The 20251-nt window shown below is 39.4% G+C and overlaps 1 protein-coding gene across 6 annotated transcripts in view; it reads right to left on the minus strand.

The window, feature by feature from the left end:
• Positions 1–4711: 4711 nt before the first annotated feature.
• The window catches only part of TRPM3 (transient receptor potential cation channel subfamily M member 3), a 497328-nt gene continuing 481788 nt past the window's right edge, over positions 4712–20251 (minus strand). For 4 of the 6 annotated variants that reach the window (XM_006918420.2, XM_006918432.2, XM_006918428.2 and 1 more), the window contains 4 exons: positions 18730–18880; positions 18420–18619; positions 16409–16541; positions 4712–7063 (listed from right to left, as the gene is read on the minus strand). In XM_006918420.2, the coding sequence (XP_006918482.1) occupies positions 5611–7063; positions 16409–16541; positions 18420–18619; positions 18730–18880 (1937 nt within the window). In that variant the 3' untranslated portion in view covers positions 4712–5610. The remainder of the gene's footprint in view (positions 7064–16408; positions 16542–18419; positions 18620–18729; positions 18881–20251) is intronic. The other 2 variants (XM_025051438.1, XM_025051437.1) reach the window with 2 other exon arrangements.

The raw sequence follows: 20251 nt of genomic DNA on the forward strand, positions 1-20251 counted from the left end.
CTCAGCAGCCAGCCTGCCTGCCGTAGAGCAAGGCCTCAGTCAAGGTTGGTGTTGACACTCTTCAGAAAGCCTATGGACATGTCTTTTTCTAAACATTGTTGCAAATAGGCAGTGGCCTGAAGGGTAAAGAGGGTCGGTGAACTAGGTAAGGTAGGGGAGGGAAAATTCACCTCACTTATTGCTGTGTGGATTACTCCGCCACTGAAATTTTTAGACAACATGTAGCAATTGTCATGTTTTGATTTCATTAGTAGCAATTAGTGTAAGGAATTCATCAGAGAAAAAGTAATACAATAAAAGGTAATACCTTCTTTGAATGAATTAAAAAAAAAAATCTTGTTTTCCTTAAATCAGATCCAAAATCTCCTTTGATCAACTCTAATGTGAGAAAGACTGAGATGTGAAAAACAGAAAAAGCTTAGGCCAGTGCAGGCAGAGAGAAAAGTTTTTTCTATTTGTTTGAGAAGCTGTCATTTATAAGACTGTGCAGATTGACTTCTCTCTTTTCCAGATGCTGAATTGCTTCTAATAATGAAATGATTTACTTAAAGGGCAAACTCTCCAGAGTTACCAATGCTCAATCAGACACCCCATCACCTGTCTCTTGCCCTTCCCCAGGATAGGCTCACCCACAATAGAAAAGCCACCAGATAGGAGGGAGATCACACATCATATCACTGGACCACTCATTCATAATGATCTGTGGATTTCTGCATTGTCACGAATAGACTTTTCACTCCCATCTCTTGTTTAGCAATTTGTATCCAGTGGCCCTAAAGAATCAGAAATATGTCTTTCATATATCACATATGCACCAACACCTAGACCTTGGTAAATCCAAGCGGTGTTGGCTAGCCATCTCTGAGTTCCATAGCTATACATCCTGTGGTTAATACTTTACTTCATATTATTTGCTTAGAGCTTTAAAAAAAGATTAAAAAAAAAAACCCCGTGGTTATTTTTTTGTTTTTAATTTTTAAAACTTGAATATAATCCCCAAACACTGTAAGAAGCCCAACAATTTGAGTGAGTTCCTAACTGGTTTAAGAGTTACAGCAGGCAAGAGTAAAATGTTAAGTGCTTTTAAAAAGTCAAAAGAAATGCATAAAGCAGTGCATGCATTTTGTTGCCACAAAATTAAGACTGGGTTTGGAGCAGGATCACTTCATTTAAGTCACATTGCTATTGTTAAAGAAGAGTGAGTAATAATGCAATATCTAGAACAAGTATATAACCACCTACACACTAGCATCACTTTATCTAGAAACAAACATAGTAGTGTTACTAAATAAGCATATTTATAAAATATTGTACACTGCTTCCACATTGGATCAGCAGATGTAAACAAACAGCTAATTTAAACTGGAGTTTAAAATATTATGTTAAATTCATTTGTCATATAGTCTTTTGCATAACATGCCAGTTCGTCTTTCACAAAATCACAACTTGCCTCCCACAACTCCCAGGGCTGGTTAGAGGATGTACATTGACTTATACAAATATTTTACGGTGGTCTACAAGAAAGTGACAAACATAAAGCAGATCAGGAACAAAAGTGCCCATTTCATGAGGATGCTGAATAACATGGAATTGGGGACATAATTAATCCTTGCAACATGTGCTTCTTTATTGAATGTTACAGATTTGTAAATGGTTATAAAGCTGTCCTGTAACGTTCATTAATACAACCACATGCTACAACTATACTGGGTTAAACACGGGTTACATATATGTTTACATGTGTCTTATAATACAGAATTGCCCAACACATTGCATGTTATAGCCTATAGATGTAGCATGGTGGATGACTGGATAATATTTATTATCGTTAAAGAAGTTAAACAGCCCAAACATTCAGGAAGATTAGACTGTACAGCCTCATAAAGTAGAATAAATGTACTATCCAGTTATCTACCATAATATTATCTATAGAGCTATCTTTTAGAATACATTTGAAACATTCAGAAGAAACACATTTTGTGTTTTTACAAGTATATATTTTTTCCATTTGATTATTCCTACATATATTTTTTTTAAAGGGGAAACTTTCAAAGTGCTAAATAATATGTTAGACCTGGAAGCCTAGACTTAAAAAAAAAATCCAGTTCTGTAAAGTGCTGTATTCTGACCGCTAATACATTGTTTGGCTTGGTGAAATACACACACTAGCCAATGCCAATTATACCCAAGCTTTCCAGTTCCTCATTCAAATTCATTAAGGAAGGAGTTTCAAACTATAAACATAAAGTATGTTGATTAATCAGGAAATTCCCACGGTCATTTTCATAAAACATCCTTACTTTTTTTTCAAAAGGACCAAGCAATTTAGAACAAATTATTACATATAGTAGTATATAAAAATTGGCACCTTAGAAGCAGATGATTAAGCCAAAGCTATTACTTCCTTGAGTTCTCTATGACTTTATTTATGTTCCTCAGTAACTTGCTGCTCATGAGATGCTTAATTCACAGAGACAGGTAATTAACATCCCCTCGATTAGAGACATGGTGGAATAAATGAGCTGCACACAAGCTGACTGTACAAGGCCACGGAATCAATGCCACATCAGTATGCAGAGGATCCAAAAATGGAAAGAAATGGATTGAAAGATAACACATTTATGTGCACAGGAAATAAATGGCTCATGAAAGTTACACAGTTTGTGTTTAAAGTCATTTAAATTTGGCTTATATATTTCACACACTTCACAAAAGATGTAAGAACTTTATTTTCATGCACAGTGAAAGAACCAGGTAGTCACAAGGTCAGGACTGCTAAGTACTTTGTCTTCCAGATCCTGTTCTGTTCTCTCCAGAAATTACAATGAATGAAGACACTCGTGCTCATAATTTCTTTCCCCCACTTTCAGTCTGGTCCAGAATGAGGCCCTAGAGGTGCTGTGATGTCCAGCTCTGTGGCCAAAGAATAATGGTTTCACCACCTTCTTGGATTCCTCCACAGATTCTCCAAGAGCCTTCTGGCTTTGTGAGTGTGCTCCATACTTAAAATCATCAATACATTAGGATGTATGTACATCAAACTAGCAAAATCTAATCTAAGGAATGAAAATAAAATCTTGATTCTAACTGGTGCTGAGACTTGGCCTTCCTGAGAATCACAGAGAAATGGTCTCAAAATGTAAAGTGCCTATTGTGACTGTATTGATATGAACAAACATGGTTCCTTTTCTTCATTTTTGATCGATGTGAAACGAGGGGTACAGGAATTCTTCAAAGTTATATTGCAACTTTGCATGTATGTATTTTTTTCCCCCCTGGGGAAAGGGCCCAGGGATTTCATCAGAGCTCATAAGATTCATGACTAAAAGAAGTTTAAGGGCAATTAATTTATTCTCAGACCAAATGCATCTTTTCTGAGGGGGAAATAGCCAATATGGGTTCCAATCGAAATGTGTTTCTAGAGCAATTATATACAAGGGACTTTGGTTGCTTGTTTCTGATTCACCTAAATATCAAGGAGTTAGAAAGGAATTCTTTAATTCTTTATATGTGCCCTCATCACTATTTCTACACCCGAAAATCTTGTTTGGAAGGGTTTTCTATTTTGTTTTGTTTCACTATTTAAAGGCTAGAGGTTTTGCCCACATAGTTACCTGATTTCACATAATGAGAAAATTTGGAGTCCACAAGTACAACTAAACGAAAGTCCCAGGTAGTAGTTTGGGCCAGGAACATCAAGTCGTTTTCCTTAAAGATTTTATTCTTTTTTAAATCAGTGATCCAAATAGAAATCCAAAGATTTGAGGGTCGCAATTTCATGACCCCACTTCAAATCCAGATTCTGATCTAGAAGTGTGTATACCATTGTTTTAGGGTCCATAATAATATCTGGTTTAGAATTGTATGCCTTTTCAGAGTGTACTTGGTGTAAACACTTTGTGCAGGAGAAATTAGACTAAATGAGATGTCAGGATAGCTAGCGCTTTTGGACAAAAATGGGGTAGAGGGAAGGTAGTGAGTAAGTTTGGTATAAGAAAAAGTTAAGGTTATATGGATTTTTAAAATCATAATTTCAACATCTGTCAAAATATAATGAATTCTTTTAATGGAACTCCTTGGATATTAAAAATTCTGGTTATACCTCAAGGTGATAGAAAAGTCCAAGCCTCTTAAGAAAGCTCTATATGTCTGTTTATATACTATATATAAACATGTCTTCTGCGTAAATGCATATATATGTATATAAGCAGCATATACTATAGATCTCTTTACATGGTTTATTTGCTTTCTACTTTAGTCTACTGTATCTTTTTTATAGCTCTGTATGTAAGAAAAACATTCATGGTATGCCTACAACTGATGGCTTTGGGTTGATACCAAACTCGCAGTCAATTCTAAGATTATTTATGGTTTTGAAACTTCCTTAAAAAGTACTTTGAAACATTTCCATAAAAAGATACCAGCCCTTGAAAAACTCCAATTAAGTTTATGCTGAGCTCAGATTAAATGGCAAAACTCTAGGTATGAAAATATCCACAAGTTGATAACCAGATATTTGTATATAAAATGGTCATGTGATGAGTGGTGTGTAAAATTGGCAGTTACATCTTGGAGATGTTCAGAAGACAAGGTAGAGTCATGCAAATGATGAAGGTCACACAGCAGCATAACACATGACACGACTGATGAGAATATAACAATATCTTATATAGCGGTTTTAAGTGTGTTCTGCCCACTACATTTTTTTGTTAGTTCGCTATGATGTATTCAGTGAGCAACTTCATTGATGACAGGTGAGATACAAAATAAATTAAAAAATATAAAATTATTTAGTTACATTCATCCTGAGCTTGCTCAACTATACTTGAATGCCCACTGTATATAACAGACCACTTGACATTTGTTTTTAACATCAATTCTTCTTTCATTCCGCTTGCAATACAAAAAGGCATTTCTTTTCCCTTATTTTCTTCAAAAAAGATAAACAGTTGTGGCACCAGAAGTGAATATATAAGAGACAGGTGAACTATGACTGTTACCTTGTTTTTTCTTTAAAATGATCAATTACAGAAGTGTTGGCATGAGAAGGATGTGGGACGTTAGGTAGAACTGCTTGCTGCCGGCTTATACTGAATAAAAAGGATGCTCTTCATCAGTCACCAGTGATGGAGCCAATGCGAAAAGAAAACAGAATTGAAGTTTAGAATATCTCATTTGTATGCTGGCTACTTTACTTCATTTTATTTTGCAATTTAGCCCTACATCCTAAAACTCTTGAGAATGGTCAGAAATTGAAAGATGCCTCCTGACATGGAGAATGCATGAAGCCCCTTCATTCCCAGAGCTCATGGCTTTCTGAGGTGACTAGTGACATACATTCATTTCAACCCTTCTTCTCCCTCTCTTTCCCCTCCCTACCCATCGCGTGTGAGCATGACTTATATCCCCTATATTTGACACTGGGCCAGATCAAATGCTTTCTTGATCTGTGGCTCAGAAGTCATCTTTGAGTTAAGACCTCCCAAAGCATCGCTTGTTTTGCTCAGCTAAGAATAAAGCAGGTATGTTACAAGGAAGGGGAACAAGTGAAGTCCGGGGAGAATTTTAGGGCTGGATTCTTGAGCCTCCTGCGGTGCTTAGTAAGAAGGTTTAGTTGTGCTTGCTTTCAAAGCTGTGGAAAGCGGACTTTCTGGACAGTCTCCTCATGGACAAGCTATCCCCGCGGCCCTCTGGCTTGGAGGACTTGCTCCTCTGGAAGGGATTTCGCAGGCTTGCCGTATTCCGCTGCCTGTCAAGTTTGTCACTGATGGAGAAGCTCTTCCTGGTGTGTGCATACGGTGCGCTTGGCTCCTCTGCTGAGTAGCTGTTGGCGCGCTCTATCTTGGGAACCGTGATGTTGTTGGATAGGGTTCTGTCTGAGTTATCGCTGCTTTTGGCGGGTATCACGATGGAGGCTCTCTGGCCTTTGGCCTCATTCTCCTCAGTGTCAGAGCTGGGGTGACTCAGTTCAGCTTCCCGTTCAGGATGACAACAAGATGAGTCCTCCACTTTGCCTCCAAGACCTCCAGGGAAGACTGTTCTGTCAGCAGTTGCTTGAGGGGCATTGACACACCTTGTGTCAATACAGTCTGTAATACTTGTGTATTCTGCTGTTTTCACGGGCATCCCAAAGTTGGCATAATAGCTCCTCGAAGGAGAAAACATAAAGCTATGAGATTTCACGATGGGGGCCTCTTCTAGAAGAAAGGGCGTGGTGGCTAGGTAGCGGCTACTTTTGGAACGCTCGATGGTGTGGTATGTTGGAGGGTCAGTGTCCCAGGGGTTTTGACACTCTGGGAGGTGGGTATAGTCTGAAGAAAAAGATCTAGTGTCCATGGAGGTGATGTCCTCGAAATCAATGCTCCGGCTTGGAGGTCTGTCTGTGGGTGCGAGGGTTGCATAGGCACTACTTGAAGGAGCTGTGGAAGGTACTGGAGCTGAAAAGCTTGGCTCGTTTAGCCCAAGGATGTTCACGGAATTGTCCAGAGGGTCTATATCACAGTGGAGCTCGTCCATGGCAGAGACATAGATGTCTATACATGATGATGGTCTTCTGGAATCAGGAACAATGGCCAAGGTGTTTGCAGGGACTGCGGGAGCTTTGGATTCCTTGGCTATAGAGTGAGAGCTAGTAGCCCGGTGTAGGCTCAGGGACCTTTCCTTAAAAAGACTTTCCAATTTTTCTATACCACCTTTGTCTTTCATATTGACTGAATAGAATGAATGGCTTCGCATACGGGGCATTAGGGTTGGAGAAGTTGGGGACATGGTCTCCTCACCTGCAGGGTCTATACTCTCTTGGAGCTTGAAGGTGTTCCCCTCCTGGCTGTTGAAGCTGCTCTGCCGGACGATGTAGGCTGTGTCCGTGCAGTCTGAGGAGGTCCGAGAGCGGATTTTGTTGGACTCGGCCCGCTCCAGACCTGTCAGACGCTCCAGGGCCGAGGCCATGCGCCCAATGAGGTCCTCCAGCTGTGCCAGCCGGATGTCCACCGTCTGGAGGGAAGCCTTCATGCAGTGTTCCCTCTCATTGACTTCCTCCAGCCGCATGGACATGTTCTCTACCCTGGGAGAGGAAGAGAGGAGAGTCACGTGGGGCTGGGTTCTTCTCCTGGAGGTTTACAGAGCATGGACAAAGGAGTCATCAATGTCCTACCCGAGGGAAACTGAGAGGTTACAGGTACTGAGGAGGAGGTAGGGAGAAGAGGATGGCAGGGATGCTGTCACTGAGAATCACAGAATCCAAATCTTTTTGAGCTGAAAGAGGCTTTAGAGATTATCTAATCCAGTGATTTTTAATGACTAATCCCCTTTTCCCTCAATGAAATTTAATGCAGTCCTGGTAAATAAAAACCAAATTTCAATACTTTTATTGAAGTGGAGTGGGGCCTACATCTCACCCTTTAACCACTCCCATGGCTTAGCTGTGGCTTGGGGCAGGGTTTAAGGACCTAAATAAGTATTAGGGTGTTGGCTTATCAGAGTCACCAACAAAATGAGAATGATGCATTTTGATGACTTTATCCAGAATTTTGCAATAGAATTTTAGAATATAGCTATTCTTATGGCAGTATATGTGTAAAATTTGTATTTTATGGACTGGGATTATTTTTATTTTATAGTTATATAACAATCTTTTTTGTTATTATTCACAATAATCTTTTTGGAATTCAGTGCCTCCAAATGAATTAACATGCTCCTGTTATGGAGGCACCTGAAGTTGAACTAATCTAATCTAATCCTTTCATTAATAAAAGAAAAACAAACATCAAGAAGTTTAACCGAGATTACAGAAAGTAATTTGCGGTAAAGTCTGGAGTGTCTGTCAATTAGGATATTATCTCACTCTTTTCTCTCTGTTTATCTGGATAGCTGACCACAGATGCCTTATATTATAGCTATTTCTAGATGTCTTGACCTTTCCCACTGGAAATTCTTAAGGGCACGATCTGTCTCATATTCCTGTTTCCATTCCCATGTTGCCAGCTCAACACCTGCCAAGAGTCAATAAAGTTTCACTGAGTCAATCACTGTTTGAACTTGTTTCAACTATCTAATACACTTCTTGGTCGTTTATTTACAAAGACAAAATCCACATATTTAAGATAAAATTGTGCCATATTTTTCACTTGCTTAAATTAACTTGGAAAGGCCAAACCAAAGCCAAGTCACGGTTTGAGCTCAAACGTTCACTTTCAAATGTCCAATGGCAAATCTTCTGGAGAATCTAAATGAGATCTATTCTCAACTTTTCTAGAGAGGATAAAAATGCTTTCCAATACTCTCAATATGCACAGTAAATCACTTGTCTGCTGACCCTTCAAAGGAACTTGCCTGCATATACAGAGAATGCTTTGCAAGAAATGGTGGGAATTAGAGCTGGGTGCCCCCAGCTGTTGTGTTGCTGCTGCTGGTGGTGGTGTGTTAATAACAGCAACACTTCTATTAAGAAGGAATATGCATTTTAATGACAGAAGAGATATGAGGCAGTGGTTTCCCTCTCTGAGAAACCTGTAGCCTTTTCAAAAAATGGCTCTCCTGCTGACCAGTGTTGGGTGTGTGTAATTTTGCGATTCCTTTGCCTTGGTGCATCGCTCTCTCTCTCTCTCTCTCTGCAACAACCCCCCACCCCACCCCCACCTGCCCTAACTCACTCCACAGACTGTTCTTTTATCCTTCAGCTTCCTTTTACCCAGCCTATGGTTTGAAAGATATTCTTTTCTTTGCTCTTTCCTGCTGCCCCATAACCAGCTCAGTGCTGTCCAGGGTCCAGGCACACTCATCCACCATGCCCAGGAATATTCCCCCAAAGACTTCTAAACTGAGCAATTTTGCATCTGGCAAACCCTATGCTATTCACCCAGCTAACACAGCTAATTCAGAAGGAAAATACAACTTTTCCCTGTTTCACTTGTTTTGTGATATAAACATAGCCTGAGAAACAAATTACTTAAAATAATGTTTTTGTGTCTCATAGACTTATAATTCACTTTTTCATTGTCTAGCTGATGGAGTTTGATTTTGCAAGTACTGCAATTTCTTTTCTTTTTTTTTTTTTTGCAATGCAATAGCTTTGGGTAAGTGGATAAAATACTTCTTCATTTAGGTCAGGAGAAGGATAGATTGTGCATTTCTGTAGAATGAGACTTTTTGGATACTCTAGGTACTGGGTCCCCCTAGCTTTTTAATGTTGGCAGAGTCACAAAAGGCAGGATAGTTTTCTTCCTCCTTTTCCTTTCCTTTCCTGGAGCCCAGTGTATACAAGGTTGGTATGAAAAGAGATAAAGAGGCTCTTTTAGTATAATTGTAGGTGATCATTGGTCTAAACACTGTGAAATATCTCCTTGCACTGTGGGGACCCAGCTCCCCATGTCACACCTCCCTTCAGCCCTAGGATCCAACACTGCAGAGAAAACTAGCAGGTGAGAGGCAGAGCTAAGACACCAACTGGAGGCAGCAGAAGAGTCAGGACCTGGCTGTGGGTAGTAAGTGGGACACAGAGACTAAAGAGCCCAAGGAGGTGTGATGAGAAAGAGGCTCCTCTGGGAAAACAAGAGGTGCCCAGTGGGAGCCCCAAGAGTGAAAAATTGTGACCTCAGGGAACAGAAGTAATTAGGGGAGGGAAGCCAGTTAGAACAAGGCCAAGGGACTACTCTTTACTAAATCTTAACTTTCCTGTGAGCTCTGAGGTGCTTTGGAATATGACTTGATTAAAAAAAAAATCAAAAAACAATTTCATCCATTTTCTTCCAGAATTATGGATGTGTTTAACTACCTAATTGTATAATCATTTAGGTCACAGATGTTACGGATAGAAGTTTAATGTAGGAGTTATGAAAGAATAAAGCTTCCTAGAGTCAAATTTACATGTTAGTTCCATAACTAAAGTGTGTTCCTTAATTAAAAAAAAAAAATTCTTGAAAAATTAAGTGTAAATGGTCATGTATCACAGATACAGATAGGTCTTAGAAACAAATCAAGAATTTTCGATCATAACTAGAACTAACTCTGGTCAATCATTCAGGAGATAAAATGGAGATAAGAATGATAAGAATTTATGGATCAATAGGAAGCCACACAGGAGCAGATGCTGGAAATGACAAAGTAAGAAAAAAAGAGGGATTCTGGAATTGAACATGTTCTATGTTCTTTCCCTCTCACATCTCTAGACCTTGCTTGGCTCATCTCAGAATAACTCAGGAGGTGATCACAATAGGGACACAACAGGGTCCTGGAAAGATGTGAGGTGGCTTCTGCCCCTGGGAGCCCAAGAAAGTGACAGCCAGAAGGCCATCCGAAGGGACTTAGTAAATTAGTAAAAAAAAAAACCAGCTAAGAAGACAACTAGCCTCTATAGCCAGTAAGATGAGGAAAAGAACATTTGAAAGGAAATTCTGCTGGCACAGAAAATTTTAGTTTCAATATACAATTCTTAACTTAAGGATTGTTATTTTTTAGAAATTCATTTCCTTTTCTGATGACCTCAAAATATGGTTAAAGGAAATGTGGTTTAAGGAGAAAGAGGATTGGCAGGCCATTCCTGTTCTAAATTTCAAATATTCCTTGGAGTGCAGTAGGGTCAGTGAAGGATGAAAAACAAAAACAACCTGTATCACGTGAGCCCAATCACAGGGGCTCTTGTTGTTGTTGTTGTTGGGGGTGGGGTGCGTTTCAAATCAAAGCCAATGATGCAGAACGGCTAAAGCTAACTCTTGCTTATCCACAGACTGATACCTGATTTGTGAATTATTTAAATCTTTTAGGGTCATCTAACATTCCCTTTAGATCACTTATCCTCATTAACTATGAGGAAAAAAAGGGAGAAAAGTTTAAATTCAACTCAATCAATGGAGACACCAAAGACCAGCATTGGAAAAAGATATGACAGGGGTTGTATAAAGCTCATCTTTTTGGCTTGTACTATTTTTTGACTATTTATGAATTTCAGATATTTAAGTTATTCCCATCTCTATTATGAAAAATTGTAAGTTGAATATACTATTAACAGTCATGTGTCTATTACTGTTTTGGGTCTAGGTGAAGTTGAAAAAGGGTACAAAGCCCATTGGCTTGGGAAAGATAAAATTAGATTAAACAATGACTATGTATCCCAGTTTGCTTAAATTGGTACTGCCAAGAAGAAAATTCAACTTGCAACTTCTTTTCACAAGTGGAGCCAGACAGGTGGGGTGATGGTAAGGATGATCTGGAAGCTTTAAGTTTGGGGTCTAAGAATTAAATGTCTATGGGCAGGACAGGACAAGTAAGCAGGTGAAGCAGGCAAGGCATAAAGAATAGAGGCAGGAATTCTGTGGCATGCCCATTCCGAAGGCATTTAGAATGAATTTTAATAATCATTGCAAGCCCAATAAAACAGCCCTCTGTGAGCACATGCTGCCCACAAGCCACCAGTTTGTGAATTCTGCTTTAAATGAGTTGAAGGAACCAGTAAATAACTTCCAGCTGTAGTCACTAGAAAATGTAGGAAGCCCTTAAGAACCAAAGGCAAATAAAAAGAAACGCCAGGAGACCGCAGATAGGAAAATATTTTCCTGATATTCAACACTCTTGGATCCTAGGAATTATGGGAGTTTGACATAAATTCTAGGCAGCATTAAAGAATAGCTTAGTAGCAGGTATTTAAACAAATGAAGTACTCTTTTCAGTACTTCAAAAAGATAGGTCTTGTTAACAGGAGACTACATGGGCTCAATATTTATCTTGTCTCTTTTTTTGATAATGTAGACTAATAAAGTGACATAGATACAAAATATTTGTGACAAAGTGCATTGTGATTTTAGCAGGGAGGGTGACACACTGGCTGATTGGAGAAATGTGGATACCTGGCTGGCCGATTAACCAAATGAGAGATGGTAGAACAATGAGACGATGTTACCACGAAAAGTATTCTTTGGAGTCATGCAATGTGCTGGTTCTGTCTTTGTTCACCTAATCTGTGCTGGTGAGCATTTTGGTAAATGATGTTGAGCACATAGTAAGTATGCTTATGAAGCAAACAATGATATAAAATTAATAAGGTGAAAAATTAAATATAGTGGATGATAAAATCAGGATCCAAAGAGTTCTTGAGGTGCTAGGATAATGACTCAAAAAGGAAAAAAAAAATTAAAGAAAAATTTCACAGCAATAAATATTTGGTCTCAATTTTAGGTTAAAAACAAACATTGCCTAAAAAACAGGTTTGAAGTTATTTGAATCAGCTCATGTGAAAAAGCTCTGGTTTTAATTAATTGTAGGCTCACTCTGAACCAAAGACATGACCTGGCTGCTATGATTGTAATGCAATCTATTAGCAGATAAAAATATGTAGATCAAATAATAATAATAGCCACCATTTAGTGAAAGCATAATATCTTAATAATTCTTAATACTCTACAGTTGGGTGTTAATACTTCATTGTACAGATGAGGACATAGGTTCAGAGGAGTTAATTAACTTGCTCAAGGTCACACAGCTAGTTACTGAAGAATTAGTATTAAAATCTTTCCATTGTACTGTGTTCTTTCCCTTATAACATGGAAAGAACTATTTTTTCTATTGTACTCTGAATAGTAGGTACCCCCAAAATAGTAAAGGAATGAGTAAAGGAATGAAATCTAGGCTCTAACTACAATACAGAATTAAGTTCCATTGAGACACCACATTTAAAGTGCGATATTGACAATTTAAAGTGCATAGTGAGAAAGTAAGCAGAGTAGTAGTGGATCTGCTGCATGTATGCTAAGCAGTTAAAGGATCTTGGAATATTTAGTTTGGAAAAGGCAAAGCCAAGTGGGGAAATGATAGTGATCTTCATATATATAAAATAGTTTTCTGAGAGAAAAAAGATTTTAGTTTTTTTTCTGTATTTATTCATAAGACTAATATCTAAGGCAGTTTCTCCTTTTTCCGGTAGATGTTCAAATAGAAGCTGGGTGTAACTAGACTGTGCATTCTTTCAGAGTAGAGTCCTTATCTCCCTACACCCTACTATAGGCCCTGTTCACGCCAGTTGCTAAGTACATATTTAATAAATCTCCATTGGCCAGGTGTGCAGGAGAAACTACTGGTTTGTGTACAAGCAGTCTGTACTCAATGATGTCCAGAACCTTTTCCAAATTTAAGGTACCAAATTTTATATGCCCCACATTAAAACTTTCTGCATCATCCTCTCCTAACTCTGGACTTTTAGCTGTCCATTGGGTTACATCAGTGGTTCTTAAAATGTGGCTCCTGGACCAGCAATGACAGCATCATCATCACCTGGTAAATGAAAATTTTCAGGCCTCATCCCAAATACAGCAAATCAGAAACTGGTGGTTTTAGGGGAAGATACTCAGCAACCTGTGCTGTAAAAAGCCCTCCAGATGATTTTGAGGCCCTCAAAGTTCAAGAACCACTGGGTTAGATGATTCTGGCTATTCCTGCCTTGGGTGTACAATGGAACTCAATGAGACTGTGTGTTCCTGCCTTGTGAGTCTCAGTGCCTGTCACATTGCTTGGCATACAGTGAAAGCCCAGTATGCACATACTGAAACTGAATCGAGCTCGTAAAGGACAATTGACATGGAATTTGATGGAATAGACTTCAAGGATTGGTTATCTTCAGCCCAAAGTCTAAAAATCTTCAGAAAAGAAGTCAAGTACCAATGTAGCTTAAAGGTTAAAAATTTGGTTATTTTATTATAATTATCATTAGCTAGACATTAACTCAAGTAAAGTAGAGGGTGTTGGTTACTCAATTAGTTCATTATATTTTGAAATTGTATTGCTTTAGATGCATCAGGGTCATTGCCATATAAAAATGGGAAAGGAAAGGATTTTTCAGAATAAAGTTCTTCTAAAGTATTAACAATCTCCTAAATATTGTATTAAGTTGTTTGTATATCACTTGGGTACAAAAATATAATAGTGATGCATTTAAATTGATGATTATGCAAGTATCTTTGTACTTCTGAAAAGATTCACGCAAATACAATCCATATAAATGAATTGTATTTTAAAGACACTGGCAGGGGGAGGAATGTGGTGCTCACTATGTGAAGAAACCCTTTTTCCAAGTCCTTTAGTAGAGCAAAGAGCTGGCTCTTAATTTTATGACTTCAAATTTCTGTATTGGGGCTATCATGAAGGGAGAATTATATAGTATTCTATATACCATATGGAAGGTATACAGTTAACTTATATAAATTAAATATATGTACCTATCTAAATGTACGTATATATATATCTATCATTTATCTATCATCTGTCTGTCTACTTATCTATCCATCCATTCATCCATCCATTTAATATAAATGGGACAGGTGATTTCACCTGCCACTCCACTCAGAAAGGACACGTCCTAGAATTTGTGTGAGATGGGTAATATGGATCCAGTCTTCTCTTAGTTGTTCTCTGTTCCCTCATTCACTTTATGGTGTTTCTGTTGTGCTGAGTGCAATTAGTGTTTAAAGATATGATTTTTTTTTGGTCCATTTACACATGTAAAACAAACCAACAGCACCACCACCACCAACAAAAACAAAACCACAAACACAGACAGAAGTGACAGAAATAGACTGAGGCCTGGCAACTGGGCTTAGTCATGAGGTCATCCTGGCTCTCTTGACCCCCATTACTCAAGAAGGTCAGTTAATGCCTAGGACACTGGGAGAGTGGGCCTACATTCTGTACTGGATTTCTGGAAATTGCTCTCCTTGGTCACCCTCCTGGAGGATGGGCTCTGTACGACCCCTGAGAGGAACGGGGCCTTGGGAAGGAGTCTCCTGGGAGCTTTGCAGGTGTGGGGTGAGAGCTCAGGTACAGGTGCCATACTTTCTGTCCGTTTCCATGCAAAAGGAATGGTGACATGGTCACAATATGTTAACATGTCTTGATGTCTGCACTTCTCATTCTAGTTCCCCAGAGAGGCAAAGGCTTCTCTGTGCCTTAACACTTCCTCCATCTGCCTTTCTTTCCTCCCAAGTCTATGGCTTTCTGAATTCAAAAAGCATTTTAAAGGCCTCTGGACATATGCTTTGGAAATATGCCTGAGCCATGGGCAATGTGTCTACATGGCACAGTTTTCTGGGAACCACGAGACTAAATGTCCATTAATAAGCAGCTTTTTCAAGGCCTCAGAATAAGAAAGATCTTTGGATCTGCAGCTTCTTCCTTTGCCAGAAAATTACTTCACATCATATTAACATAAAATGTTCTATTTTGCAATGACAGATGTGTATAAAATCTATGCATGGCTTTAAACTTTGTTAATATTGGCTTAGTACCTACGGATACAATCACGCAATGGCATATTTGTATACACCTATTAACTAGACTGCATTCTTTAAAGAAATAAAAGGCCGTGGACAGAAAAATGCCATTTGGGTAATTCCTACAGAACCACTAGAGAATGTATGAAGTGGTAAGCAGACAAAATGTCATTTCATGAAAACTAGAGATGACTGATTCAAATCTTAGAAGTCTAAATTATATCGACTAAAGCCAACAATATATTATACTTTTTCTCAATATTTATAATTTACTTCTACCATCTTTATATCACAAACACTTAAAATTTAAAGTAACACCAATGCTTTGTAACACTGGGTTTTCTTTAAAACTGTTTTCCTAATGGAGGGTTTTTGAATGTGCCAGCCTGGAATGAATTTTTTGTTACTCTACAATAGAATGAGGAAAATGAGAAAATGTAAGTTCATTTGTGTAAAGCTAGATTTATTAAATTAAAAGGATTCTCATCTCTTTATTTTGAGATTTTTCTTACAGGCCTACTAGTCCACAAAACAATTTGGTGAATGAGATCTAAAAATAGATAATTGCTGAGTAGAAAAATCTGCTTTTATTTCTTTTCTTTTATCCCGTTTTATGAGAAGAAAAAACAAAACAACTCTGAAAAGAAAAAGAAAACCCAAGAAAACTTAACCATTATTCTAACTAATTCACAAGTCTTTTGCTGTTGTTTATTCAGAAGGTACTGAACATCCATATAAGTGAGGCACTAGGATCATGTGTACCTTTGGAGAAGATACTCAGTGATCTACATAAAATACCTACCTGCTGGAGAGCCTTGAGTTGGGCTGGGTTTCTCTCGATTTGTGTCTGGGTCAGAACTTCCTAATTTCTGGTCTGAGCCAGATACTCTGAACCCTGTCCTGAGCCCAACAATCTCTAGTGCCCAGGAGAGTGGCTGCTACTGCCTGCTGGAGAAGTCTAAAATCTGTAAGTCTGGGATTTTCATCTGTAAACCCTTCAGATAATGTTCTGTTCTCTCATAAGCTTGCCAATTTCTTGGACAATAAAAATCAACCCAAGGGGGTCTCTGGCTTTTTGTGGTTGTGCAAACAAAAGCAATTGATGAAGCATGTCACGGCATAAAACATCCCAGGAGACATGTACCCATGGAACACACCTTTCTGACGTCACCCGTATCCTCTCATCATTGGATGAGTTGAATCGATCATCCTTTTCTCTGAAATATTCCTCTATGCACTGCTCTTCAAAATCATGTACTTTCTTGAGCTCATCATCAGTTATGAACAGTTCTGTGGGGGGAAAAAAAGATATATAAGTCAGAGAAGTAAAAGCGATGACATCTGATTTATGGGCCTAATGATATTCCTAATCTAAATCTAAAAGATTAGAAAAAGGGGCCTAGCTTCTTTACTAAAGTCTCAAACTTAATCCAAATCCAGTTGGGCAACTTGTGTCCTTGTTCTCTTTCTCTGAGTTAGATTCGCTATGGATGTCTGAAGTTCACCTGAATGTATCTGGTTTACTGCAGGGACTGGTTAGCGTTATACAAACTGTAAAGCCAAAAATGTAGCTAAATCAAGGAAAGGGAAGCTACACAGAGAATGGAGGTTTCTTAAAAGCTCAATTTCAGGGCTGAGGAATATGGCAGACAGACATATTTTATTGGCCTTACTAAAAGCCCCTTTGCAACCCCATTCACCTTTCCGTCTTCCCACATTTTCAACTTCCCTTGAAGGCGGCAATAATGATGAGACCCAGTTTGACTCAAGAAAGAAAAGATGTCTGCCATATTGTGAAGAGATTTTGCTTTCCTAATAAACTATGGAGATGTGGCTAATTCTTTCTCTATTATTTTTTACCTTCCCCTTTCCTTCTTGCCTTGAACATAAATGCGATGATGTCAAGTGCAGCAGCTATTTTGCTACCACGAGACAAGACAGTGTGATAATAAATAGCTGGGTCTAAAAATAGGACTCAGTCTTTGACTTTAGTGAACCAGTGTTGAGCTCAGGGCTATCAACCTAGTATCTTTGCTTTGGGAGAAAAATAAACTATTTCATAACTGATATAGCCATAGAAAAAGCCCAGTGTAAATTTGAACCTTCCCATTCTGAACCTCAAACTTTCTATTTGCCTAAATTTATGTTTCAGGTGGAAATAGTGAACTTTGGAATTCTCAGCTCTCTCCAACTCTCCAATTTTAATGTCAATAAAGTAGTGGAGCATTGCTATGTCAGGAATGTTGTTAAAAGTTTCAGACTTAGAGAAACGTTAAATGGCTTTGGTTTTAAACTGTAGAGCCACTAGCGATCACCTGGGGGATAATTTCTGGGCCATAATCCTAGTGGCTCTGATCCAGTAGATTTAATGCAGGCGGTCTACTTGACACACTTTGAGAAACCACAGTAGCTTGCTTGTATGGGGCTCGATGCCCAATGCTTCTTAACTGTGGGTGGTACCCACAGGACATTTAGGAATTTGCAGGAGATATTAGTATTTAATGTGGAGGCCAGATGTGCTAAATCCCCTATAATGTGTGGGATAATCTTACACAACTAAGAACTGTTTTATCCCGATGTTAACTAAACCTTCTTTTAGAAACACTGGACTAGAAGGTAGATAGACGGTGGAAGGTCTTCTATTTTGCCTTTTGAATAATGGAAAGCAGGGCTGGTCTCCTCATGATGTCCTATAAACACAACCCCTAAGACTTGGGAAATGTTTAAGACCTTTAAAAAAAAAGGTCCAGAAATGGTAATGGAAAATTAAATGTAGTTACTTGCAACTCAACTCAACTCATGTAATGATGTTTAAATTATATATAATGTAGCATTGAGAGCATATAAATATGGTCGATATATTTTGTGTTGAGGCCTCTGAGAAATAAGAAACTTAGAACCTATGAAGTTATTCAAACAGCCCTGCTGAGACTGGGTTTATCTGTCTAAGGAAGCTAAGAGGCTAAGAATGCTTGATTTCAGTCTCTACTTTATAGCAGTGCTTTGCAGGTGAGCATGCCCTCCCGTTTGCCTCTAAGCCTTCAGAATTGTCAGCAGTCTGCAGGAAGCAGGAGGAACAAGGTGGCCATGGGGTCCTGCATGACTGCCTATGGGACGCAGTGGGGATATCTGACTTGTGGCTGCAAGGGGCTGTCACTCAAAGCTTACTCAGGCCATAGTCCCTTTCATCTGGGTCGCTCTCATGTTTCCTCCATCGGCAACACAGGTGCTGGAATATCATGGTCATGTGGCTGAAGATGATCAGAGGTGGGGGCAGGACCGGCCTTTCATGAAAAGTCATGATGAGCTGATACCTCTGAAACTTCCACACTTGGTTGGATATTGATTTTACCTCAAAAAACGTATTACTGAAATAGAGATCAGAGACTCAAGTGAGAAACTCCACTGCTTTCTGAAGCATCACACCCCTCCAGTGCCCTGCCTCCAACCCAGGTTCCCTGAAGAAGGACCCACTTACTTAAAGACAGCGATGAGGAGGTTGACCAGCAGGATGTTCGCTACTAAAAGGTAACAGGCCATGATGGCTGGCACGATCCAGGCTCCTGTCTTGCAGGGAGGCAGCTGGATTATTTTACCATCCTCTCGGGTCTCATTCTGTCCACAGGGAGCTGGAGAAAGCAACACAGGCTACAGATGAGAAATCATAGCTATCCGATAAAAAAAAAAAAAGACTGAGTTTTTTTTTTTTTTTTTTAATGTAGAGGAAAAATACAGCCATCTCAAAACAAACAGAAAAAATAAATTTCCAAAAAAAGCCAAAATGGAAAAATGAAAGCTTCATGAATATTTTCGAGGGGCTGCTGCTACTACAGAGGAGAGCTGGTTCCTCCTGTCTTCCAAGTTGTCATCTGACTTGGAAGAGGTGGATGCCCCCGCGCTTGCTCACCCTGTCCCTTGGCCCCTGACTCTCACTGAGGGGCACTTGGTGTCCTTAGGGAGCCTGGTGAGGGCTTCCTGGGGAGCAGCGGGAGGAGCAGAGTCTCATTGCCCCATTAAGTTACTTTCAAAATGTGCAGTGGAGGAGGAGCAGCAGCATGGAGGGGCTATTGATTGGGAATTAACACTGGGGCAGCTGTTAATTGCTCCAAGAAACAACTGGGGGCTCTGAGTTAATGATTTTCTGTCTTGGTAAGGAAGGAAAACCCAAGGCAGAGCCTTGGGAAGTATTTAGAGGGTTTGTCTCTTGGTGCTCCTGACAAATGGCATTTCACGGGGAGGGTAGAGAGGGGTGATGAGCCGAGACCTCGTAGTTCATAGCCACCCGCTTTCTTCCAGCAGTATTTCCATTCCAAAAATGTGCTTTTTAGGGTTCAGGGAATGAAATCCAACTGCACTGAAAAAAAAAATGTGAAAATGGAAATAAAGGATCTGGAGGTGGGGGTGAGAAGGAAGGTGATGTGTGTGGGGACTGGGTGAGCGTGAGTAATGTGCTAATGAGGCTTGCTTGAAGTTTCCGGGTAACTTCAGGGGAAAAAGAAATCCTTGACAAAGTTCCTTAGTTCTGCACAGACATGGCTCAGGGAATGAGATGATGCCCTTACGTGCCCAAGAATAAGTGAGGTTGCCATCCTGCTTCAGCTGTTCCTCTCCCTTATTTGGCTTTAGAACAGAGTCCTTTTGCAACTATTTATTAAAAGGGGGGTGGGGCACAAAGGAGTCTCAGAAGTTGCCACAGGTAGATTTTGAAGGTCTGCTAGGAAGGTTTGTAAAGATAACCCAGAATTTTCTTGGAGGGAATACCTGGCAAGGGGAGTCCATTCCCTTCTCAAGAGTTAATGTTGCCAGGTTATGCGTTTTACAGTAATTCGCAATCCTGGTTGCACAGGGAACACCCTGGGAAGCTTTAAAAAATTCTAATGCCCCGCTCCACCCTAGACAATTGAATTAGAATCTCTGAGCATGGCCCAGGCATCAATATTTCTTTTAAAACTTCCTAGGTAATTCTCAGGTGCCACTAAGGTGAGTCCACTGAGCTAGAA

The sequence above is a fragment of the Pteropus alecto genome, unplaced genomic scaffold (assembly GCF_000325575.1).
Source record: "Pteropus alecto unplaced genomic scaffold, ASM32557v1 scaffold95, whole genome shotgun sequence".
NCBI classification, from domain to species: domain Eukaryota; kingdom Metazoa; phylum Chordata; class Mammalia; order Chiroptera; family Pteropodidae; genus Pteropus; species Pteropus alecto.